Here is a 27,291-nt window from a genome sequence, read left to right on the forward strand (position 1 = left end):
TTTACTGTGGTCAAAGCATCTCCTTACCTCCTGCGTCTAGGGCTTCCTCCTCTTAGACTTCTCTTCCACTAAAACCCAACAAGTGGAGAGAAATCAAGAGTGAAGTGTGTGTTAATGACTATCAAGTCACCTCCTTTTATACTAAAACGTTGAACACACATGGGGTTTATTTGGTTGCTGGCCGACCTTGACGAATTGTCCCATAACACAAATAAATTCATATCTCCATGAATACTTGTCGAAATCAGATGATCTTTAGATCAATCCTACACCTCTCGATGAGAGGAGTCCAAGAAAAGTATCAGCTACCATAAATAAGATGACCCACATGGAGTTTGGCCCTAGTTGCTAATTTTAACACTCCCTCTCAACTAGGGAGAACTCCATCCGCTGATCCATCTGCCAAACTGTACTATCTCTGCCATCAGTGCCCTGCACTGCTCTGCTGAACCATGAAGAAGAAGAATTGATCGACAGTGTCTCATACCATTATCTACTGACCCGAAGTCAGTCCCATATGAAGAGAGCGTGTCATACCACTCTTACTGATCCTAGATCAGTACCAAGAGAGAGTGAGTTATATCACTCTTATTGACCCGAAGTCAGTTCCAACTGATCCCAGATCAATATCAAAAGAGAGTGTCTCAAACCACTCATACTGATCCCAAATCAGTTCCAAGAGAGAGTGAGCTATATCACTCTTACTGACTCGAAGTCGGTTCCAATTGATCCCAGATCAATATCAAAAGAGTGTCTCAAACCACTCATACTGATCCCAGATCAGTTCCAAGAGAGAGTGAGCTATATCACTCTTACTGACTCGGAAGTCAGTTCTAATTGATCCCAGATCAATGTTGGTCATCCTAGCATAGGGAGTACGGTAGATACATGATGCGTCCATCGGTACTACTATGGTCCCTAACCCCATTTCCCTACTCATTGGCCAAGTGAGAGGTACTTCCTATGAGTCCCAGACTACATGGGTAGGATGCCTCAACAAGAGAACCAATCATCCTGTCCATAAATCGCTATAGGGTATCATAGGGGAAGGCTGAACCATTCACCCTGTACACTGCGCACCACTAGGGGAGGGTGAGTCACCGTATGGTCGCTTGTTGCTCCAAGAAGTACCCCAAGCCCCCCGGAGCTCCCAGAGCTCAATGCATGCATCATATAGGATCCTCATAAGAGGGTCTCTCAACAACTCCAAGTCGTTCTGGAAAGTCACAATTTTGACCTTTCCTTGGGGCTTTGACAAAATGTCTGCGACCTGCACATTAGTCCCAATGCGATGGAGCCTTCTTGCTTATCAATGTACCATATCCTAGATAAAGTGGTACCTGACGTCTATATGCTTGGAGTGATCAGAACACACGGGATTCCTCGACAGTCGAAACCCCCTCTGGTTGTCACAGAAAATCATGGTGGTATCCATCATGTGTCAAACAACTCACCAAAGAGCTTCCTCAACCAGGCAGCTTCACACGAGGTCATACTCGTAGCTTTGTATTTGGTCTCAGCAGTGCTCAAAGCAACTGTCTTCTGCTTTCTGCTCATCCAGAATATCGAAGCAGAACCCAAAGAGAACCAACACTCAAAAGTGCTCTTGCGATCCTCCACACTTCCTGCCCAGTCAACATTCGAATAATCATACAACTTCACATTTCTGGCAGTGTATCTCAATTTAGGAGAGATTGTGCCCTTACGACATCATTCTTGGCACCAATCTAGTGAGGCTCAACCATATATGAGCTCAACATGCAAACTGCAAAACATATATCTGGACGGGAGTTCACCAAGAACATCAATGCTAGACTGAGTTTATAAAACTCAGAGGCATTTCCCAAATCAGGTCCGACATCCCTACCACATAATTTCTGAAAGTTAAGATCCATCGAGGTAGTCACGGGATTGCAGTTCACCATTCCAAATCCGGAATCCAACTCCCTCTTACTTTTGTAAATGAGAGGGTCTGCACCTGTCAGAAAGAGGTCGTCCTCATAAGGTGCCAGTATGAGAGGTCTATCATCCACAACCTTCAAACAATGGTTTGGATTGGCTTCACTCCTAGTGAATCTTAGCTTCATCAGACAACTATCAATCCTCTCATATTAAGCCCAAGGTGTTTTGCTTGAAGCCATAGAGGGCTTTCTTCCACCTGCATACATGAGATTCCTGATCATGAATCTCAAAACCCCTCTGGTTGTTCCAAACCTGTGGACCTACTACATGAGGGGAATGGTCCCCTTGTAAAATTTTCCTTCGATACATCTTGGACATGTACCTTCATGCTCTTTTTGAATTCAGGCATCCTTGTCACTATTTGACTCACATTGGGTGAGGCCCCATAATAAGTACACCTTCAGTGCTATAGACGAGATGTGTTAATTGACATGGTCCCCAATGGACTTCCTGCAACTTGATACAAATTGCCAACCCTGAACTCAAGGATAAAAGCATCTTTGAAAAACACGTACCTTTCCATTGATGAATGCCACCCTGAAACCTTTGATTTCCATTGCCGAAATGGACACCAGGTTCTTGCGATCAGGTACATAAAGAGATTCTTGTAAATGAATCGAGTTACCCTCATTCAATTGAGGGGTAACATTCCCTACACCCTTTTCGGGATAGGTGGCAATGACTCCAAGTATATTCCCACGATTGTTTCCATCTCTACCAAAATTAGAGAGAGCACCCTTCTATCCAATGAAGTGCCTTGATGCACTATAATCAATAAGCTAGATTCCCAAAGAGTTTGAAGGAGAGGGCCAATATAAGATAATCCTTCTTTATCTTATCAGAAACAACATTTGATTCTTCATACCTGGGGTTCCTTACTTTCTTTGAAGAGTCGGCTATTTCCTTGATGACCTGCATTACCTGTCATTCCTCTGGTCATTTAAGATGTCCTTGGAATGATTGTTATCTTCATCAAGTGCTGTGTCCCTACCATTTGGACACTCCTTCGCATATTGGTCGGAATTATTGCACGCAAGGCATCTGCCTTTCCTTCCACCCTTACATCCGGACTAGTGATCTTTGGGTAGGCCATCAGATGCTTCCGCTGTGCCACTCTGATAATATTCTCTGCTTTGTCCTCACCCTTGGTGAATTTGAAGAGGGATGAGGAACCCATTGAACCTTTTGTCCTTTCCCAACTGTCTTCGGTGATTGCTTTTTCACTCTTGCTTGGGCTATGTCTTCACCTCACCTTTGATACCATGTTAATTTTAGGTATGTTTTATGCTTAGAGCAATTTATTTCAATTTTCACAGTTAGCTCAATACCTTTTCCAGATTAGCAATCATATCAGCATAATAGTAAATTGCAGATAGAACATAAACTTAAATCGCAGAAGACAAGCCAAGACAAGAGGACACAAGATGTGGTGCTAGCCAGGGACAAACCCCAATGTGGGGAAACCCTTGATCAATTCTTCTTATATGTTCTTCAATAGTTCAACAGAGATAGAGAGATAGTACATATACAACAGAAGTCAACACTTTGTCTTATCTAAATAAGAGCAGAGATCATCTCTAAGAAGATGATACATGAGATAGCTGAACTTAGTTGAAGACACGCTGCTTCAACTGATTCTCCAAGGTGACTCCATCACCATGCTGCACCTCATCATCATGCTACACCTCACTGTGTTGCACCATGCTGCACCCATCATCACTATGCTGCATCTCATCATTCTTCACTAATCATAACTGTACCATCATTGTGCTCAATGTATACTGCAATGTATCACTTCAACATGCTGCTTCAATTCCTTTGGCTGTTGCACTATTCACATCATGCTCATCATCACCAAGTTGTACCAATGTGCTGCACTGTACTGCATCCATGCTGCCTACACCAGTCACTGCATATATCATGCTTCTTTATGCACCTTACTGCATCATGCTGCCCATGCATCTTGTTGCACTATCACTATGTCTATTAGTATGCATTCAAACTTCATGGGTCACCTTGCTGTCACATCTTCTCATGGACTGTATTGGTTCAGAGTTTAGGATCTCTGTTTGCTATGTTGGATGGAAGATGGGACAACCTTCATCATTTAGGCCATCAAGACAGATCTACAATCCCTCATACATAGGCAGCAACATCCATGCTTGTCCAGCCTTGTTTGTTGTTGATTGTTAGTGACAGACTGGTTAGGGCATATAACTGTAGGCTTAATCTTCTCCAATCTGCCCCAAACAAACCTTGAAAGACTTCGGCTTGTTGAAGGTGAACTCCTCCCTTGCTAGGTTGTTGCCTTAGGGAATATGACAGCTCTTAACAGCCCTACGCAAGCCCAACTGTGGTGCTATGGCCTGCGGCCTAGCACAACAACAACTGTGGCTTTTGGTTATGTTCAACACAACAACGTTTAGCCCTTAACACTTCAGCCTTCTAACCATAGTTCGGATATCCTTCAATGAGCCCTAGAATGGTCCTTAAACTGCCTCGTTGTCTTTGCCTCTTAGCTGTGTCTAAGGGTTGTATTAAACCTTCTATTCTTTGCGGCTAGGGCATGTTTTATTCCAGCTATGGCTCCTCCAAAAGCTGTGGTTATAACCCTTCTTGTAAGACTTCGTTTAGGGCAACGTTAGCCCTTCTTTGATTGCGGATAAGTGCATGGCTTAGACAACAACTTCAACTCCTAGTCTAGACTGCGGTTAGGGCATCATACTTATATTTAGGACAACGCATATCCTCTTCTTGACTGCGGCCAAGCATCACCTTACCTCTTGCGTCTAGGGCTTCTTCCTCTTGAATTCTCTTCCACTAAAACCCAACAAGTGGAGAGAAGTCAAGAGTGAAGTGTGTGTAAATGACTATCTAGTCACCTCCTTTTATACTAAAACGTTGAACACGCATGGGGTTTATTTGGTTGTTGGCCGACCTTGACGAATTGTCCCATAACACAAATAAATTCATATCTCCATGAATACTTGTCGGAATCGGATGATCTTTAGATCAATCCTACACTTCTCGATGAGAGGAATCCAAGAAAAATATCAGCTGCCATAAATAAGGTGACCCACATGGAGTTTGGCCCTAGTTGCCAATTTTAACAAGAGTTGAGAGGCAGTTAAAAGTAGGGGACTTAGTGTTTTTGAGGCTCCAACCGTACCGACAGTCTACACTCAAATAGAAGGGGGCCAAGAAGCTCAAACCCCGCTTCTATGGGCCTTATCGTGTCACTCAGAGAGTGGGGGAGGTAGCATATGAGTTGGAGCTACCCTTGGGGAGCCGGGTGCACAACATTTTTCATGTGTCTTGCCTGAAAAAGGCACTAGGACAACATGTTACAACAACTACAGAGTTACCCCCTATGGACGATGAGGGGCATTTGGTGCTGGAACTAGAGGCCATTTTGGATACCAGGGAGAGGCATCTGCGTAACAGGGTCATCAAGGAGTTTTTGATCCGATGGAGGAATCTGTCGGATGAGGATTCCACCTGGGAGGGGGAGCAAATACAACATCCTTCATCGCAGTTGCTTGAGGACAAGCAACGTTTAGGCGTGGACTGTGATATTCCTACTTAGTATTTTACTAAGTAAATATCAATTTTGCTCAGTTTCGGCTTATTACATAGTTACACTACTGTCTTAGGGGACCCACATTCGATTTTTGGCATAGGAGGCACTCCAACATTAGAGTTCAATGAAATATTGCGGCCTTGGTGGAGTGTGGGGGCCACCACAAGGGAATTTCGGCCCACATGGAGAGTATGCTCTCATTGGAGAAATTGGTGAGAAGAATTCGATGTGGGCCCACATGGGCAATCTTGGAGGCAATTTGACAAAAGGGAGGGACTCTCATTCTGCTCATTCATCTATCATTTCAGAATTTGTCTCTTGACATAGCACCCTTGAGTAGTGAACCATCTCTGCATGTGCTGTTCAGCACAAGGTGTTTCCAAGTGGAGATCCCAACCTTTGCTTCAGTGGACTTCGAGTGCCAGCCGAAGGAGGGAGTTCTACTTAGTCCCAAATTGTACCAGCCCAAGGAGAGAGTTCTACTTAGTCCCAAATTGTGCCAGCCCAAGGAGGGAGTTCTACTTAGTCCCAACCCTTGCTTCGGTGGACTTCGAGTGCTAGCCCAAGGAGGGAGTTCTACTTAGTCCCAACCCTTGCTTCGGTGGACTTCGAGTGCTAGCCCAAGGAGGGAGTTCTACTTAGTCCCAAATTGTACCAGCAGCAGTGAGGCTGTGTTACAGCAGCGGGGAAAGCTACAACAGTGTAGGGACTGTGCAGTCTTGGGTAGAGACACTCCGGGAGGTTGAGGAGTGAGTGGAGTTTGAGGTGGAAACTTGGAGGGAAGGCTTGGGGAGCCTTCTAACAAGGATTGCCAGCATTTTTGGAGCATTTAGCAGCAGATTCTATAGGTGGGTCGATTTGCCCAGCAGTAGAGCCACTCAAGCCAAAGAGGGTCGAATTTCTGGGGTCAAGCTTTGGCCAAATCCTTCGTGAGTTATTATGGGTTTATTGATGAGAGGCCGGGGTTAATTTTCCGGAGTTTTCTGAGCAGTGGAGAGGGCCTTAGCAACAGATCCTTTCAGGCAGCAGCACATTTTTGGACATCTACAGTGCTGTACTTGGGCAGCATAACAGCAGTTTGGAGGAGGGTGTCTCACTTGTCTTTTTGGGCTTTGCTAGCTTGCTTGGAGCAAGCCCAGGTGCACTCATTCCAACACCTATTTGTACACCTTTTTCCATTAATAAAAAAAGTACACAACACAGTTTTTGGGTGTCAATTTGTGGACTGATTGCTTGTTATTGTTTCATGGTGTTTTTGTCTATTTTACTTTGCATATTTACTGTTAATTTTCCTTCGGGATATTACATAGTATTCTAGTTGTTATGGCCTAGGTGCCAGTAGAAGAAAGTGTTGGGAGTCTAAGATGCTACTTGCAGAGCCAAAGCACTCACCATGACCACCATTGGTATTGTGTGGAGAAGAATCTGGTGCATGGTGTACACTGTAGACCCTTTCAGACTTGGCAAACCCACCGCAAAGAATTGAAGATGAATTTGGAGAAAATGCGTGAGTGGAGTGAAACCACCTAGAAAGGAGTCCATGTAGGCAGATGCTAGACATAGACCTTACACATGCTAGATTTAGGCAGATGCGAGAGAGAAGAAATCTGAGTGCAGAAAACATACAATTTTTTTTATTAGAGAGCATAAAAATATTTTTTTGTTAAATTTGTCTTGATAGCCTGATAGCGAGCATACAACTATTCTCTTTTTGGGCAAGGGGAGAAAAAATCCACCAAATGTGAACATATCCTATGAAAAGAGAATTGCGTTGATGAGGAAGGGTTGTATTGTTCAGGAATTCATGGCCCAGCAACAATTTGTCAAGCATATGCATATGAGTGATGTGTTGCCTGTAAGAGGTTGATTGCAGAAGGCTTTTTGTGACCTAGCAAACCAATCTTGTGTAGATGTATGAGCATGCTGTGAGCAGATTTGGGAGTTTGAGCTCAGCACCTGAAGAAAGTCTTTTTCATGATAAAAAAATGTACAATAAAAATCCAAATATTTCCAATTTGTTTGAGGGCAGTGGGTAGAATTGTTTTTCAAGTAGTTGGGAAGAAGTATGTGCGGAGTTTTTTCAGGTTCTAGAAGAATAGAGGACAGTAGATTGTGGAAGTATATCGGAATTGAGGTGTAGTGGCTTCTTATAGGTCAACAGATACTTTCATTTAAGTGAAACGCAGTTAATTTGATAAACTTAGTTTAAAAACTCATAAGTTAATGCTGTCAGGTGGTCAACATACACTGTCAAAATCACAAAGATTAAATAGACAAAAATATAAGATGCCATTTCCAGATTTGAACAAAGAAATACAGAAACACTATATTTGTTTTATTTAATTTGCAGCAAGAAGAGGAAGAAGTGAGTCTTTGATGCCTAGAAGACCTGCTAGGATTGCAAGAGGGAGAAAGAGTTAACATCTGTCAATTTTTCCGCTATGAGGGAAATACTATATTGTTCACGACTTAAACCTACAACTGTTAGTGAAGCTATGAAAAGTAAGGAATAGAGTTTCAATGGATGTGAAATTTGTAGTGTTGTTAGTTTCTAAAAATCCAACAACTAATTTGATGTATTTTCAGAAGTGAAAGTGCTGAACTGAACTTTCAAAAAGCTTACATCAAATACACATAGCTTTTCTTGTTGATTTTTCTGAATCTAAAACATCAGAAATTCTTCCTGCATTATCTGGTTTATTTCACCCACTTGTTTATTTATTAACAAGTTATTTAACCATATAAATACTGAAAATAAACACAAATGCAGTCTCAACTCATTTACAAATCATCAACTGAAATAACAGACAACACACAAGGGACACAGTTATTTTTTGGACAATCGTCCCCAGAAAAACCGGTGCAACAGTTCTGAGGGTTTTATTATTAAGCAACTTTCTTGAGTACAACTATGGTGCCAAACTGGCTCACCCTACAGAGAAATCTATCTTGCAGTAATACCTCTCTTAGGAAGTAGATATTCAGCAAGTCCGCTATACGAAAATCTCCCCAACGCTTCACTGAGGCTTTGTGTTAGCCCTCCTGGCCTCTGCATCACTTTGAAACCCCCTGCGTCAGCCTTTTGCTGCTCTGCGCTGGCTCTTGGCCTTCTACTTCACCCACGCAGGCCTTGCTAGCCTTTGTGCAGTCACTTTGGCCCTTTGCGTGGCTCCTGTTGACTCTGCGTAGCCTCTTCAATCTCTGCACTGGTTCTTAGGCACTATCACTGTCTCTCTTCTATGCACTCACTGCCCCTTGCTGCAACTTAGATCACTTGTTCAAATTTTCTCAGCTACCCCGCTCCAGAAAATCAAATTGACTGATCAATCTTGGTGTGTCTCCAACTGATCCTCAAGCCTCTTCTTATACTTTTTTTCTTTTGAGTCTTCAACGGCCGAGATTAAATCTCTAATCAACGACTAAGATTAGATTTGGCTTGATCCATGTCTTTTAGAATATTCTCACCCAGTTTTATATTAATACCCATTAATATTTTAATTTTCTTAAGTTTAGACTTAGGAACTCCATTAAAAATATTAATTATTTTAAATTTTAATATCTCTCTAACCCGGTGGAATTTCCCCAAACCATTTCTTGGTCTTGGAGATCTCATGTGCTTTAGCCTCTCCACCAATTTTCATGGTTAGAGCACATCCGAGGCTACCCCAAATCAACACTCCCTCTTAGTGAGGAATGTGCTCTAGTAATGCTCCACCATTGAACATCACCCTGATCATCTGACACCGGTACCTGCACTAATGCTTGGCCTGCTGCCCAACATCCTCTACACAACTGCCTCCTGTACTGCTGCCCATGGCTCTACCACTGCCACTGCTATATCTGTACTGCAACTCCCTCTGCATCTGTGTTGCTGCTGGTCCTTCCTCCCAACATTGCATCTGCACTGCAACTCTCTCTCATCATGCTGCATCGTGCTGCCCATAGCACTACCACTGCTACTGTTGCACTACAACTTAGTTATTGAGAAGTAAGTAACTGATCTATCCAACTACTGACATCCTTGTTAGGCTGGAAGCCTCCTGATGCTGAAGCTCCCTCTGCGCTGCCGCAACACCTCTATGCCTCGCATTGTTGCAACCACCTCTGTGCCTTTCTGCACTGCTGCAACCTCCTCTATGCCTCTTCCACTGCTGCAACCCCCACTGCGCTGCCACAGACCACTGCACTCTAGCACTGCCTTGTCGCTCCATCCGCATCTTGCTTCTACTAACATCCGTGATCCTGCTACTGTCTCTCGGGGCTTCCGTAGCCGAATATGATCCAAGAGTTTGGGTACCTCAAGGATCCTGCCTCTACATCTTCTGTAGTCCTCCTGACTACATCTCGATGTCACCCCACCTCTTCTCTAGAGGTGCATGAGCACTCATGGCACAGTCATCATCCGTCTCAACTTCTTTTTCTGCCTTAGTCGGAGCTTCCTTGGAGTCAGAAGCCTCTCCCTTATTCTTCTTCCTGGGACACTGGGTTGCATAATGACCCAGCTCCCCACAATGGAAGCATTTCACCTTGGAGATGCCCTTCTTCCTCTTCCCCTGCTGTCTCGCAGATGCCAGAGCCGCATCCTCCTCCTCTTTCTTGATTCGACCTCCTTTGCTGCTACTCTTCGCCTTGGTTAGCCATATGATATCTTCTTGGCGAAGAGTTGACCACATCTCTTCCCATCTTGGAAGAGTAGCTCTGCCCAAAATGCTTTGGACCTAAGTAACCGAATTCGTTCATATAGCCCGGCGAACCCGAATCCTGCGTGTCCGATATGATTCTCATGAAAATCGTATCCTAAAATTGGATTCGAAGAGTCCTATTAGGATTCGTATGAATCTTGTATGAATCCCATGCAAGGCCAGCAAATCCCGATTTTAGGATTCGTGTCCCAGAAAAGTGACTGCCGCGGGTTAAAAAGGACGTGTTTCTTCTATTCTTTCATGCTGTTTGTCATTTGTATCTGCATTGTTTGAGCTGTTTGCAAGGAGATAAGGGTTTGGAGTAAGGAGCTAAGGGAGTAGAGCGTTCGGCAAGGAGATTCAAGCACCAGGTAAGTGCATTTCAGCGCCATCTTTTTGCATTTCTTATTCTATTACAACAATTTGTATATGATTTTTTGTTTACAAATTTGTGCATGTTTTGTTCATTTCTTTTACAGTATTCATGGCTCAATCAAAGGCAGCAATTAGGGGGCAAAGGAAGGGCAAGAATGTCTCCATTGGAGATGCCCCTCCTCCCCCAATATCATCAGATTCTGCTGCAAGTAATGTTGAGGGAAGAGGAGGACCTAGAGACAACATTGATAAATATCTATTGTGGAAATATGTCACAAGAGAGGATGGGACAAGCATCAAGGGGAAGGGAGGAGGCAATGTGCAATGGAGATGCAACCTTTGTCACATTGCTTTCAAAAGCACATATTTCCGTGCGAAAGCACATTTGTTGGCTTTACCGGATTGTGGGATTGGAGCTTGTAAAGCTGTTCCTTTACAAAAGAGAAAGGAATTGGAAAAGGAGTCCACTGTTGGTATGGAAAATGTGGCTTCAAGATCAAGAAAACCCAAGAATGAAGACCCCCTTCCATTTTTGAGGAAAGCCACCACCACATTTCCATTTGAGAGTTCTATAGGGGGACAAGCAACAAAAAGAAGAGCAATTGCACGTGGTCTAATGGACAAGATTTTCCAAAAAGAGAGACTAGAAGAGCTTGATCTCACCATTGCCTTATTCTTCTATGAAAACTTCATATCATTTAATGTTGCACGCTCACCTCTATTTATTGAGATGTGCCGAGCTCTAACTCAGGGGGCTCCATCAGGGTATGTGCCTCCTGGGTCAGAGAAGCTGAGAACCACATTGTTGACGAAGGCAAAAAAAGAGGTGCAAAAAATGCTTGAGCCTATTGTAGCATCATGGCCAACATCTGTGGTTAACATTGTTTCCGATGGATGGATAGATCCAGCACAACACCCAATCATCAACTTCATGGCGTCTTCCTTGAATGATCCAGTTTTCATGAAAGCAGTGGATACACTTGGATAATACAAGGATGCACAATTTATTGGTGAGTTATTTATTAAAGTTATTGAAGATGTAGGTGTTGATTCTTGTGTGCAAATCATTACAGATAATGCACCTATTTGCAAGGCTGCTGGCATGATTGTGGAAGCTAAATATCCACAAGTTTTTTCGACACCTTGCATTGCCCATTCATTGAACTTAGCACTGAAATCCATTGCTTCTGATGTGCTTTGGATTGGTAACATTATTGAGGATGCACGACATATCCGTAACTTTGTGCAAAATCATACAAATGCCCTCACTATCTACAAGGAGTACACCAATCTATCATTGTTGAAGATTGCTGATACATGGTTTGCCTCTTCATTCATGATGTTGAAGAGGTTGAAGGAGGTCAAGACCGCTCTTGGGTCCATGGTTATTTCTGAGTTTTGATCTTTTTGGAGAAAGACAGATTAGGTAGCCTCTAAAAGAGTGAAGGACACAGTGCTAGATGATGCTTGGTGGGAGAGGGTAGATCTAATTATTCGGATCATGGACCCTATCATTTCTTTGCTTCGATTTGCAGATATAGACAAACCCATCCTAGGAGAGGTTTATGAGGGATGGGATTCCGTGATTGAGTCTGTGAGAAGCATTATTCTACAGAGTGAGTGCCTCGAGTATGAGACATCACCAGAGGCCTTCTGTGATACTATACATGATATTCTTGTCAGCAGATGGGACAAGAATTGTACACCTTTACATTGTTTGGCTCACTCATTGAACCCCAAATACTACAGCCATGAGTGGCTGAATGGTGGACCTTCCCGCAGATTCCCTCCTCACATGGATGGTGACATCTCACAGGGGAGGAAAGAAGCATTCAGGTGGATTTTTCAGGATAGTGCATTGCTTGATGAGTTGGAGGATGCCTTTGCAGAGTTTTCCACTAGCAGTGGTTGATTTGGAGGTTATGATGTGATTAGAGACAGGGGGCTAAGAAGCCCTATTCTTGTTGGGCAAATCATGGGGCAACAAGCCCTCCTCTTCAGCAGTTAGCCATGAGGCTCCTCTCTCAGGTGACTTCATCCTCTTGTTGCGAGAGGAATTGGAGGACATATGGGAATTTGTATAGTGTGAAAAAGAGCAGGCTTGAGCAGTCCAGTGCAGAGACAATGGTGTATGTGCACACCAACCTTCGTTTTATTTATAGGTAGAGGGAAGAGTGGTTGAGGGGAAAGACAAAGATGTGGGATGTCTTTCCTGATGATATGGGTCTGGACACCAGTGTTGAGTTGGCATTGGCCAACATGGATCTCAATGATCCAGTGCTAGATCCTGTTAGATTTGATGACTTAGAGGGGTCATCCTCCACACCAGTAGATGCAAAGGCGACTATGGATACAGGGGTGGAGGAGGATGCAGAGGAGAGCAGTGGGACATTGATGTTGATTCTGATGCTAATGATGAGGATTGATGCCTTGAGGCTTGTATACCTGTAGTTGTTTTATATTTTCTATTTCTATTTGCCATTGGCATTGCACTAGCACTACCTATGTAACACATTTTGATTTGATGACTCAATGAGAAAACTATAGTTGTCAGTGTGTTTATCTCACTATCTTGTAGTTGTAAGTTGTCTTTCATTTATGAATTATGAATCATGATTTATGTGACCACTGACATGTATTTGAATTTTGTATGTACTATGCATGCTATAGATGAAGATCTATGTTTGAAATCAATAAATTTGTATCATTAATTAAAATTTGTGTAAGAAATATCTAAATATATATATATATATATTTTAAATATATATATATATATATATATATTTTTAATAAAATAATATATAACGAATCCTACGTGTCCTGTTCCGGGGGGTCAACTGGTTTGAATCCGACACTACAAATCTCGAATCCTACAAATTCGGAATCCCCGTGTCAGGTGACTTAGCTTTGGACAAATGTCTCCCAATCCTCACCATGAACTCCTGATCCGGTGTGGCCCCTATGGAGTAAGTTGGTCCCGAATCTCTTGCAACCTACTGAGGTATAGATCTATCTGCTACCCCTTGTGCATTTGATATGATTGCAACTGATTCTCCAATAGCATCTTCCTTTGCACGAAATATTTTGACAAGATTCAATTCGGTAATTATACTCCACTCCCTAGTGATTTGACAATAGGAATTTTGGTCTTTTTGAGCAAATTCGGCCTTGACATTAACATCGCCTCAATAATGATGGATCCCTGTCTCCTCCTACACTAAGTAATTCGACCCCTTTTTGACACAATTTCGGTCTTTGAGGAATTAATAGAATTCAGCCTAATTATGATTGGTGGATCATTTGAATTTCGACCTTGTGCAGTGTAATCCAGAACTCAACATTCTATAATCTCAACATGTACCAAGAAATCAACGACACAATGATAGCATAATAATTTTACTTTTGGCCAACAATACATTGGCCCTACATAGGATTTCACAAATAAAATTGGGCTTCAAAATTTGACTTTAACAAGGTAACTTGATCAGCAATAAAAATCCTCAGGCTGGCAGGGTGCACAACTCTGATACCACTGTAATTTCTGAAATAGATAAATTTCTAACAATTCCGGGATATTATAAAATGTTTTGTATATTTTAATTTTGAAAATTTTCAACAACAAAAATTCTCACAAATTGTAGAATTAACTGGAATAAGAAACCATACCAATTTACAAAGAAATGGAACAAATACTGGAACTTAGCTTTATTGATATAATATATGCTATTACAATAGAAATAACTAAGAGGGAATAAGAAGAGATGAAGCACCAGTTGAGGGTCTGAATGACCCTCACTCCAATATCACTGAAGCTCTATGAAACTTTTGGATGAAGTCTCCTCAAGGAGTGTTGGGGTTTTGTCCAACATAGACAATGGAAACCCAATGGTTTTTGTTGTGGGGCTTGCTGAAGCTGGGAACTCAATTCTCCAAACCTCACTATAACAAATGAATAACCAAACCAGGATGCCCCCAAATGATCTCATCCTCCTTTTAAAAGTTCGATATAGACCCTCCAATCTTCGAGAAGTATTTTATTTTGATTATTTTAATATTATTCTAGAAGCTTCCCCTTGACTTCATCTAAGTGACTTTTAATTTTTATTTTATTTTACCTGTTGGACATTGGATAAACCAACGCTCCCTGTGTGTTTCGCGACATGGACTAACCGTTTCTCGTGGATCCTTATCTCTGGCGATGTGATCATTGACTAATACCTGCGGGTTTTGGTCTAACAACAATCGTGATTCCCAACAAGTGGTATCAGAGCGTAGGTCACGAGTTCGATACACACCTAGCTCACGTTGGGGGGGGGGGGGGGGAGATTGTTGGACATTGGATAAACCAACGCTCCCCGTGTGTTTTGCGACATGGACTAACTGCCTCTCGTGGATCCTTATCTCTGGCGATGCGGTCGTTGACTAATACTTGCGGGTTCTGGCCTAACGACAATCGTGATTCCCAACATTACCTAAGTCACTTTTGGCCTTTTTCCTTTAATTAATCATTTCCCTTTTCTTTTATTTAATTAAGTGACTAATTAAAGTCACTTTTAATCTTGGAAAATGGTAAATCGCCCGTCATACTTTCTCTGGCAGCTGGAATTCACTTCTCATCATCCCATCCTATAGTTCTTCTCGATCTGGTTCCAACGAGCTATTGCACTAAGGTGTTCCATCAAATATTTCTCCTGGAATGCCCCGTTAAGTGTAATTAATTAAGTTAGGCTCAATAATAAGCCCGTTTTACGGGAATTATTGTAATGCAACGGATTCAAAAGCAAGTTGTGCGGAATTGACCATGATGATGTAAAATGCCAAGCGAATGCCCTCGGATCCCATAAAACTCCTCAAAACCTCTCTGGGACCTCTGACGACGTAGTCTTGTTCCAGTGACTCGACCATCATGTAACCTGGAAATCCATCCTAGCTGTACTATAGAGGATACTGAAAATGGGGACATTACATTGGGCCTATGATCAATGTCTTTGGAGGGGCATAAATCATTGTAATAAGGCAAATTGTAGAGCGAAGTGTGCAAGCAAATCTGGAGCAGCAAAGGATCATGTGAGCAGTTGAGGCAGAGGTATTGGAGAAGCATATTTTTTGCAGTGTTGCACTAATCGTCAAAAACTCGCGATAAAATCGTTGTATCGCGATTTTTTCAAAAAAAAGATAAAATCAAGTTTTTTTTGGAAAAAATATATATATATATATATATATATATTATTATTATTATTTTTTTTTTCCTATGAGGAGGAGGAGGTGACCCAAGCTACCCTTGTCACCAGTAGAGGACGTGGTCTACCTCCTGTAGCTCCTAGTTCTTCAGCTTCTAGAGCACAACAGAGTCTACTGCCAACTCCACCGACATCTACATCTAGAGGGGCAAAGGAAATCAGTGGTATTAGACTTTAGTTATTTGGTTCATTTCATTGTATATGACATTATGACTCATGATATGAGATACATTATTATATTTTTTGTTGATATTTTGAGGTTGAGTTGGGACTCAGGAGTCAGGACTTACTATTCAGGACATGATTCACTGTTATGTGTGATGTAGCACTAGAAATGATATTAAACATCTTATATATTAGTTCTTTTATCATATTTATGTGTCAATGTATTTATTCTATGTTGTAGATGGTTTAGATATTAAAAAAATTGAAAAAAAAAGAATATTTTTGTATGTTACGATTTTTTCCCGTTTTTTACGATTTTTTCTGATTTTTTCCCCGCGCCGAAATTATCCCAATAATGATTCCTGCAACATTGATTTTCTGCAAATATAGGTGGCAAAGGGCCTGCCAGTTGTTCAAGACAAGTGGACTGAAAGGGCTAGTGTAAGCACTTCTTCAACAAGTCAAGTTTGTTCTTGTTCTTGGGCAGATTGATTGTCAAGTGTTGTTAACATCAAGCCCTAGTTTTCCTTGTATTAGGGCTGATTGTAAGGGCCATGATCCTTGGTACGGGAGCCCTATGTTTGTTGTATTAAAGTTGTAATATAAACAAGTTCTGGGTTTGTAAATCTATTGTGTACTTCATTGATTCAATGCTGTACATTTTCCGCTCTGCAAAGTGCTTGAAGTTGTGGCATTTTAGTGTGTTTTTGATCGTATATTTAGACATAGACCTGATTCCGAAGTGCCAAGGAAAAATCAACAATCCGAGGATGATGTCAAGATCTCAACTTTCAAAGGACCAATGAGCAAGATTGAAGTGGGGGGCTGATCGAGGCATTGATACTTATATTTGGATCCCAACCCCCAATAGGAGTTCAATTTTCCCTTAGCTTCCCAGATTAGAAGGCACCATTTCTTAAAAGCTTCCTCATCTGTCTTGCAACATAAGAAGAAGAAAATTACACCATGAAACTCTAAGTTTTGTCATCCTTTAGAGTACTCTTTGTTACTAACCAGAAAAAACTAAAATTTCCATCATCCAAGGATAAGGAATCAGGGATAGCCTTTGGTTTTGGACCAGCCAAATCTGCAACACGCTGTGAATGAAAAGGTGAAGGATCCTTCTCAGATGACACGGAACCATTATTAATACGGGTGCTTCTTGTAGTGGCTTTCGTGAACTTGACACCACTGACATTCTCTAAAGATTGGATGGGATCCATTACTTCAAGGGATAGCTGCTCGAGGATGCCTCAATGTGCCCTTCCTGAGTCACATCTACCATTTGAGTCTCTGTATCTGCACTCAACTAACAACGATATGTGTTTTTGATCCTTCTGATTCCAGCAACATAGTCAAGGGCAATGGTGGCCACCCTTCTTGAGCTTTGGGATCTGGATCTGCAACACCTTCAAGTTTTGCATTCAGTGAACAAACTACAGCCCTGACCTAGCCATTCATATCCCCACAATTGAGGGGCAGAAATTCTAGAGGAGACCGCTTCACCAATATCTCCATGTGTACACACAGGGGCCATCCTCTTTATTTCTGGCTGGAAAGCATATCCATTCTCTTAGGATATTATGCTTGTTATTTACTTTTGTTCACAGCTTTAGGGAGGAGATATCTTAAGCAGTCCCATCTCACAATTTTTATTTGTTATATTTTCAAGTCCCATTGACCTGTTTTGGGCATTAGTGGACATTATATATTTATTATTTTCTTACACTTTCTCTCTTGGTTCATGTTCATGAGACATAGTTATACGCAGTTTGAGAAAGTCGGCAGTCTTGTTTCACTATTTTTCTTTGTTGTATTTTCAAGTCCCATTTGCCTATTTTGGGCATAGTGGACGCTAAAATATTTCTTTCTTTTTTTGTTTCATGTTCACGATTACATAGTTAGATGCTGTTTGAAAAATATGATTAATTCTATTTGTGTTCAATTTTAAAACCTTAATGCCCCTTGGTTTATATAGATATCTTCTTATTTTGTAGTGGAATTTTTCTTAAAGCTGTCAGCAAATGAAGAGTCATGAGAAGGAGAAGGTTGCTTCCTTGCTGTCATACAATGGGATAGAGAATGTTATGCTTTCATGAAGAAGCAGTCAGAAAACCTGACAATGGAATGTAAATGTTAGATACCAGTTAATATATCCTTAGACACTCCTATTTTGCTATTTTTATTTGTTCTATTTTCAAGTCCCTTTGACCTTTTCTGGGCATTAGTGGACATTAATATAATCTTTCTATCTTTCTTGGTTCATGATCATCATCACGGTTTGATGCAATTTGGACAAGCTGAGAAATTCTGTTACCGTTCAACTTTTAAACCTTATTCTCCCTATGTTTATATAGATCTCTCCTGACTCTTGTGGAATTTGGCTTAAAGTTATCAGCAAATCAAGATTCATGAGAAGGAGAAGGATGCTTCCTTAGTCTCATAGAATGGGAGGGAGATTCTTATGTTTATGTGAATAAGCAATAAAAACTTGATAATGGAATCTAATTAGTCTTTAGATATTAAGATGCCAAAGGTGTTTGTACTTTTACCATGATAGCTATCACTAAATGTCTGACGCTAGGCCCCCAACTCAAAAATGATTATGGAGGAAAGTGAACAAATCACCAAGTTACTTCTTCTTGGTTGGAAAATCTGCTACAATCAAACAGTAGGATGTTTGGAATGATATATTGATACAGGAGAACAAGACACCTAATTGCATACTACTTCAGGGCCCAAGCTACTTTTTCATGCATTATTGTGGAGATAAGAAGTTAGAATTTTAATTTAGAAAGCAAACTCAAGTGGCATTGTGATAAAGTACACTATGCCGATCTGTCACCCTTCCCCTAATTATGACATGCTAAATAGCTGCCAACTTTGGTTTCATGGCATCTTCTATTCTCTGAGAGAATTATAATAGCTTTGGTTACTTTCACACCATGATTTCAAAAAATATATTTCTTTATGGTATACAAGGATATGTCAGGATGCCTATGTAAAGGAGGAAGGTCAAATGTTTAAAGTACTATAATCTCTTTGAGGCATGGATATGCAAAATTTTAAAGGAAAAAATAGATTAGGGTGCCTTACTTCACACGAAGATTATTGGATTGCTTTACGTGTAATAACCATAACTAGAAAACAGGGACCGTAAAAAATTTGATTTTGTACTTACCTGAACTGCTATTTGATCTGGTGAAGTTGATGATGCTGTTACTGCTCTGCTCCAATTATCGGGAGACCAATTCCACCCAGCCAGACTGAGCAGAGACTGGCTGCTAAATCCAGTAAGCTTCTCACAGAAGCTCACTACCCCCCGTGCCCAGAACCTCAGACTGATTAAAGCTCTTCCAATGGCAGAACTCTTCACTGCTGAACTCCTCCTCATGGTTTTTAACTCAGTCGTTCGACCCCCTTCTCAGTTCAGTTCTCCGGTTTTTAACTGCCGGCTTGGCGGTGGCCGCCCTCCTACCTGCAGCCACCGCCTTCCCTCCTCCCGACACGCCTTGCATGCATTCGAGACCATCAGATATTTGTAATCCCTCATGCTTTATCAACCTGTTATATTGTTTATATTTAATATAAAGTTTAACTTTATATTTATTATACAGTTTGTTTTATATTTATATTTAATACAGAGTTTGATTTTATATTTATTTATTATAGAGTTCTATTTATATTTAATTTAATATAAAGTTTTAGAACTCTATATTATTTAATGATCTGTGTTGCACGGGTACCCGCACCCGGGGGTGGGGTTCTCGAACCCGTCCCGGGTTCCCGCACCCAAGTACCGGATTCGGGTACGGGTTCTTCCCAGACGAACCCAGAAGAACCGGGTTCTTCCATGAAGAACCGGGTTCTTCAAAAAAAAAATTTGGGTTCTTTTCCTTTAACGGGTTCTTGGGTTCTTGGGTTCTTCGGGTGCTTGGGTTCTTGGGTTCTTCGGGTTCTTCGTGTGCTTGGGTTCTTGGGTTCTTTGGGTTTTTCGGGTTCTTCATAAAAAAGCTATATTAAAAATTTAATTTTCAAATAATTTTTTTTTATTGAAATTTAAAAAATGATATGCCATAAACGAATGATATGCCATAGAATATAGAATATATGCCATAAACGAATGATATCATTTTTGGAGTCATTGATGGTCATTCGTCTGGATTGTCCTTCAGAGATGGTTGTAAGGTCTTCTGAATGTTTCTCAAGGAAATTTTCTGCCATCATTTCCAAAGATTACAGTTTCCAAAGACTGTCTTTGTTCACATGCCTTAGCATTGCTCTGTGGGCATGACGTGCTGCTCAAGGGTAATGAATCATTGTAAAAATTTATCAACAGTGATAAGTTTTTCAAAACTTATGAGCGACACAGTATTCTGAAATCATATATGATTATGATATCTCAATATTATAAAAGGAACATTATGGGTGTACAATCCCACAAGCAGAATATCATATCATATTGGCTATAGCTTTGTGGAAATATTTAATAAGGTGATGACCATAGTTGGAAAAAAAAGGGTAGCTGTTTGCACAATCGTGAGTCCCTTCCTACCGCAGGAGACTCTTATGATCGGTCTCTCCATTAGTCTTATGCTATAAATTTATAAAAACAATTTCAAAACTTATGCCCAAGGTTTGTTAGAGTCTCAATGTAAATTATGAATCTCCTGTATTTGTGGATCTTCAATGCCTTTAATATTATATGGCATCGAAACAACTGGAAAAGAGACCTCTTACTCTGTAATTTGAGCCTGCAGATTCTTGTACATCAATTTGGAATGAATTTATGAAACATTAATTCCCGAGCCAAATAAGTTAATAACCATCAAATTATAAACTGTAAATTCACACATACAGGTTCAGACATTTTCAGTCAAATAGAAAGTAGGATTGAGACCAGCCATAAGCTGTAATCAGCTGATGCTGTTAAATGGCGAAGGGCTATTTTGGAAAATGGCTAAATTAAGTATCAAAATCTACCAATTTCTCACAGCGTTCTGATAACATCATGTTAAGATTAAAACTAGGAAAATATGCCTAAAAGAATAAGCGTGTTTTGTGAAGGGTAAGGCTGCCACTGTTTTAACTTTTTGGGATTGCTTTACCACAGAGCACACCATGCATGGGGCAGGTGGATGATTAGACATCAAGAAAAGTCTAGACCACTATCAGGTTGAGAAGAATCTCCTATGAAAAAATTGTGTTTTTATATGGGAGAGACTAAACATGTTTAAATGATTATCATTAAAGTTTTCTTCTTTAAAGTTGAAAAAATATACAAATTCAAATTTAATATATATTATTAATTATAAATTTATAATTTATAAAATATAATTATTAAAATTTAATATTATTATATTACCCGACGAACCCACGCACCCTGTTTCCAAAAATGCCGTCCCTGTCCCCGTCCCCGTCCCCGCACCCACGTTTCCTGGCAACATAGTTAATGATTGATACTAATATTAAATCTTTATGCTATTGTATAAATAGATGGGTCGTTACATTACGTGTTGCTGAGAATCTGCATTTTCACGACTGTGGATGGGTAGAAGAAAATATTTATTTCAGAGGAAATAAGGTTTCTTATATTTGACTCAGAAACTGAGCTGGTTTGCAAATTTAGGATATGATCCTTTGGGCTGGCATCTGATCTTGGGAATCCAGATCAATCAGATGTGAGTACTCATTAGATTTCTACTATAATAAAGAAGCAATTATTTGAGATTGTGACAATGTTTCGGAAAGATGTAAATGGAAGTTATATTCAAGATATGAAAATCCTGGAAATTTGAGTCAATTGAATAAAAACAGGAGTTATGATGAGTTAGATACTGCCTGTGGGTTTTGTGAATCATGTAAAAAATGATGATGCTTTCATAAATTTTATTTTTTATTCTTCATTTCTAGAGCTTAAAGGGAATGGAATGTAATTTTATGTTCACATCTATACAGCCAGGATCACATGCTCTTGGTGACTTACTGGAATGGATTGCATTTGGGAGTGTTTATGTGGTTACTTACTACCCTCATATTCCACTGTTTTGGTTTCACTGCCAGAAATATCTGCCAAAGTCTCATATATGCTAGTTCTTCTTGATTCCAGAATTTGATGTATAAATTTTCAGGCTATTGTATACAGAATTTCCTTTATGAATGTATTTATCTCTATTTAAATGTATCCTCAAAATCTTTGATCTCTTCCCATGTTGTATATCTTGTTAAAAGATCATCCTCCATAGTTACTTTGTTTGTCTTGTCATGCTAATGCATGTCTGATTTGTCATACAGGTTTTATCTGATGATGAAAAGAGATCTTTGTATGACCAGTTTGGAGAGGAAGGTGTAAGAGGAACACATGGAGATTCCTCTACTGGTCGATCTAGGGTAATCAGGCACTTGCTAATTATCTAAATCTCAAGTTAACTGCTGGTAAATAAATCAGATTGATGCAGATTTCAGAGTCCGTGACCAGTAAATATGTTAGCAGCATGGCTTCCTATAGGGAAAATGACTGAAAATGTTCTGACATTTACTTTATCCTTCATTTAGGTTGATCCCTTTGATCTCTTTGAGTCAATATTTTCTGGAAGCAAAGGAGCATTTGATGGTTTTGGTGATATTGGAGGTACTAGCTTTAAAGTTCGACATGGTGGGCGTCAAAAGGGTGATGACATAAGGTAGATCGTTTTAAAACTTAGATATACATAATACTATTATGAATCTCTGATAATTATTCAGAATATCTAGCAAGTTTTAAACTGTCTATTTGCATGATTATATTAATGATGCCCTGTTTGTTAAAACTCAGAAATAAAATCCCAGAACCTTAGGTACTTGTCCTTCACATTTTTTCCTTACACGTTTTCTTTCAACTGTATGAGTTCATTACTTGGAACATTGGAAATTTCTTTTGTATCTAACATTTTCCTTCTTGTTAATTAGGCCATGAAAGAGTCAGATTATTACAATGCTATTGCATGAACTTACCCTTCACATTTTGGTTCCACTGTATGAGTTTTGTTGATCCTGTCGCCTACACCTACCTACAAGTCAGTGAGAAACAGCATTCAACCCCACAAGGTGTGGTTGGTGGCATGGAACTAAGAGAAGAGGCTGTCACACTAATCCCGACTCTCTCTGTTTGAGCTATCTCCTAGGTTAGCTAAGTGGGGTGGTCCTAATGAAAAGTTAAGTTAAAAGATGTGAGTTTCTAGGAGAGTGTTATAGTTAAAATAGATTATTTCTTTAAGATTTATAAGCAAAAGTGATATGAGCAATAACCATAAATACATAAGATAAGCATGAAATACATAAACAACCAGTGCCTTAAAAGTATTTTAAGAAATGAAATTGTATTTGCTTAAAATGAAGTGAAACGCTTTCAAATGGAAAGCCAAAATAATCCTGAAAAGTGAAACAATAAATTGTTAGCACAAGATATTATAAATGCTTTCAAGATGAATAAGTCTACAAATCAAAGCATGAAAACTATCTTGCTCAAAAGGATACAAAAATAACTCAAATGTTAGACCAAGATGACAATATGCAATTAAGTTTGCAACCCAAAATAATAGTACTTGAAAGTGAAATCAACCATTTATGACAATAATTAAACCACAGGATGAGCCAATTTCCAAGTACAAGAAAAATTAAACTTGTTGCAAAATTAAAAGGAATTACAATGCTTGCATCCAAAGTGCCTCTTGAAATAAGGTTTGCATGTGAGACTTTAAACCATCAAGATAGCAAGAAATTTAAGAACTTCGCAAACAAAGTAAATATGATGAAATGAGTTCTTGGTTTATTTTATTAATTAGCGCTAAGACAAAGTTACAATTGAATTCTAGTCCTTGGACCTCATCCTCGCCCAAATGTTTGGATCTCACAATGAGGAGTCAATAGAGGTAGAGGGTCCTTAAAGTCTATTCAACCAACTTAAGATGGAGGTAAGTTTTAATGGGGCTTGGGGCCTTTCTATACTAAAATGCCTAGATGAAGTGCAAATTGTGTTAATTCCCCAAATTAAACTATTGCTTCAAAGAAAAATAGTTTGCAAAACTTGAGAGCGTATGCATGTGGGAATTTAAATACAAGATTAATAAAACTTTGCATGTGGAGTGAAATGTATTGATTTTAAGCATGCACAATATGAAATTTAAAAGCTAGAAAGCCAAGAAAAAACTGAAAGCAAGATTAGGTCACCCACAAGAATCCCTCCTCTAAATAAGGAAGGGGGATGCCATGGGAAAAATCCCAAGCTCCCTCCAACATTTTCTTTTTATTAGCGCTTAAACCGGGTAAAAATGCCTCTGAGAGGGCAGCCCACAATATGAGAGAGATCTTTACAAAGATGAGACTCTAACAAAGCTAGACTCTCTCCCCAAAAAATATAAATAATAACAACAACAAACTTGAAGATGGAAAAAACTCTCCAAAAGAGATTCACAAGGCTCAAAAGGCCCACGACCTCGAGGAGTTTGCAACTCTCTCCCAAGTGCTTATGGTCTCCCTAGAAATCAGTCTTTGGATAGCGTGAGGGGGTCCTGCATACACATGAGTGAGTAGTTTTCCAAAGCTTCTCCTCAAGCTCCTTGCTGCCCAATGCTCAAGCCTATGAGCTACAAAACACAAAAAACTACCAATTGTCAGTGTGAAATTAGGAAAAAGAAACCAAAACTAAACTTAGAATTTAATATACAAAGTACTAGCTCAAGTAATGGGAGTGAACCCCATACTTACCTAGCTTTGGAAATGACTCTTGAATAGGAGATGTAACTTTGAAAGAACTAAAATTAAAGAAGTATTTTTGAATTTAAATAAATGATCAAGTAGCTATAGACTAAGAAAACTTCCTTTTGTTTTTCATTGGATGGAAAACTTGAAGAGAAAAAATGGCTGAGTCTTGGATCGCTGTGACTCTAGGAGTGAGTTGATCTAATTGAGGTTTCTCCCACTTCCAAATGGATTCCTGCACACAATACAAAAGATCTTTCCTACACACTTGAACATGTATTATTTTGCACAAGATTAGAGCAATATAATGAATAAAATAAACCAATCATTCATTTTAAAATGAATTGGCAAGCTTATCCCTAGAATACTACTCTAAATCAATGATATGTACAAGATAGCTTGCACACATCAATTCAAACAAGATGACAAGCATAAACTAATATTAATTCAATATGCAAAAGAAATTAAACACAATAGCAGTAGCATGAAAGGACATCACCTCATAATGCCAAGAGAACACCAGCCAGATAGCCCCAAAGTCTTGATTGTATTAAGAAAGTATGCAAGTACAAAATGACAGAGTTTCCTCAAGCCCAATAGCTTATTACATGATACAATATGAGAGCCCATGGCTCTATTATATAGAGAGTTGGGAGCAAATCCCAATGAAGAATGATAATGACAAATGGCATTAGAGCCAATTCCAATGTAGAAGTGATTAAACAAGTGGAATGAGGTGACAATCTCAAAGAAAAATTCGAATTTGTTGAATGGAGCTCCAATGCCAAGTGTAAAAATTGAATTCTGCCAAATTCGAATGTTATGATAGAATGAAAAACGTATATGGGTGGTAACCCATGTGGGGAGAATTTCCCACAAAAATATCCACCAAAAATTCTCCCAAATCCTCCAAAATGTGTATTAACTTCACAAATTCGAATTTCCAAGTAAGCAACTTTCTCATTTAATGCCAGAAATTCAATTTTATTTGAGCACATGTCATTTCTTTGATTTTAGGAGTCCACATCACCTTGGGCTTTCACTTTAACTCCCCCATAATTTTCCACCTCATTTCCACAACATTTAGCATGTGTGGATATTTATTTTTCTCCATTTATTTAATTTCTGGCTTAATTAATTGCTAGATTTCCCACTAAACTTAGGAAAAGTGGGTTTTGAGAGTTCAAAACACTTTTTTAACCCATCAAAGTGTGTCATAGTAGAAAGTTGAGGGTAAGAGGTGCAAATTTCATTACTGATACCCCATACAACTTCTTTAGACATCACTTATTACATTAAAAGTATAATTTTATCAGCAATTTCCGCAGTGCGGAAAATCTAAAAAATTAAAAAATAACTACCTAAACCTAACCAAATTCCATGGATTTTTTTGTATGATCTAGTATTGTAATATACATCGACTCTAGACACTAAGATGTGTTAAAGGCTCAACTTTCAAACTGTCACCCCGACTTTGGGGTAAAAAGTGAGTGAAAAAACCCAGAAAATTATCCGCTTCTGAAAAAGAAGGGATAATTAACCAGATAAAAAAAATATAAGGTGTACTCGTTTGCTGTTCGAGTCCCAACATCCTAGGCCTGTTACAGACTCAAAAACTCATCATTACTAGTATCACTTATTACAAGTCCTCTGCAGGGTGTGGAATCTGGGTACAAGAAAGATGATGAGAAGATAAAAGTAGAGTTGAAAAATTCTGTTGAGTGATGATATCTAATGTTACAAGCATGGAGTCTTCATATAATCATCAGGTGCCACTTCAGTGGTCAACAAGTTCATTACTTGGAACATTGGAAATTTCCGTTGTATCTAATATTTTCCTTCTAGTCAGTTAGACAATGAAATTGTCAGATTATTAAAATTCCATTGCATGTGTATGTTGTGGTACCATTTTAGCAGTGATGATAATATTGATGAGACATCGCCGATAATCGAAAATATCGTGATATTTTCGATTATCGGCGATTTTCGGCGAGCCGAAATATCGCGATATTTTGGCTCTCGAAAATATCGCGATATTTCCGAGATATCGTCGATATTTCAGCAAAATATCGCGAGACGATAGAAAATATTGTCGGGCATGTTATGCTGCGGCTAGAAAAAGGGAAAATCATTTTTTTTCTTCATTTCTGTTTCTGAGTGTTGGAGAAGGTAGGGGAAGAGTTTTTTGGTGGTTGTCAAGGAGGGATTGAGGATCAAACAACGATTATCACCACCAAGATTTTTTTGTGGATCAAAGGTTGATGAACAATGAGACAAACTACATTTCTTCCATTAACATGTATGTTCTTAATATGGCTAAAAATGACAGGTAGGGGAAGAGTTTTGTGGTGGTTGTCAAGGAGGGATTGAGGATCAAACAACGATTATCACTACCAAGATTTTTTTGTGGATCAAAGATTGATGAACAATGAGACAAACTTCATTTCTTCCATTAACAGGTATGTTCTTAATATGGCTAAAAATGACTTCATTACAATTACAATCCACAAATGATTACACTTTTACTTGCAATCAACTTTGATCATTT

The 27,291-nt window shown here is 39.6% G+C and overlaps 1 protein-coding gene across 3 annotated transcripts in view; it reads left to right on the top strand.

Moving 5' to 3' along the window:
• The window catches only part of LOC149223527 (uncharacterized), a 363,518-nt gene that overhangs the window by 92,590 nt on the left and 243,637 nt on the right, over window positions 1–27,291 (top strand). For all 3 annotated transcript variants that reach the window (XM_089385853.1, XM_089385852.1, XM_089385851.1), the window contains 2 exons: window positions 22,299–22,394; window positions 22,560–22,687. In XM_089385853.1, the coding sequence (XP_089241979.1) occupies window positions 22,299–22,394; window positions 22,560–22,687 (224 nt within the window). The remainder of the gene's footprint in view (window positions 1–22,298; window positions 22,395–22,559; window positions 22,688–27,291) is intronic.

This window comes from Pinus tabuliformis, chromosome Q (assembly GCF_031772625.1).
Source record: "Pinus tabuliformis cultivar Carrire ecotype Pingquan chromosome Q, CPIR1, whole genome shotgun sequence".
Classification (NCBI taxonomy): domain Eukaryota; kingdom Viridiplantae; phylum Streptophyta; class Pinopsida; order Pinales; family Pinaceae; genus Pinus; species Pinus tabuliformis.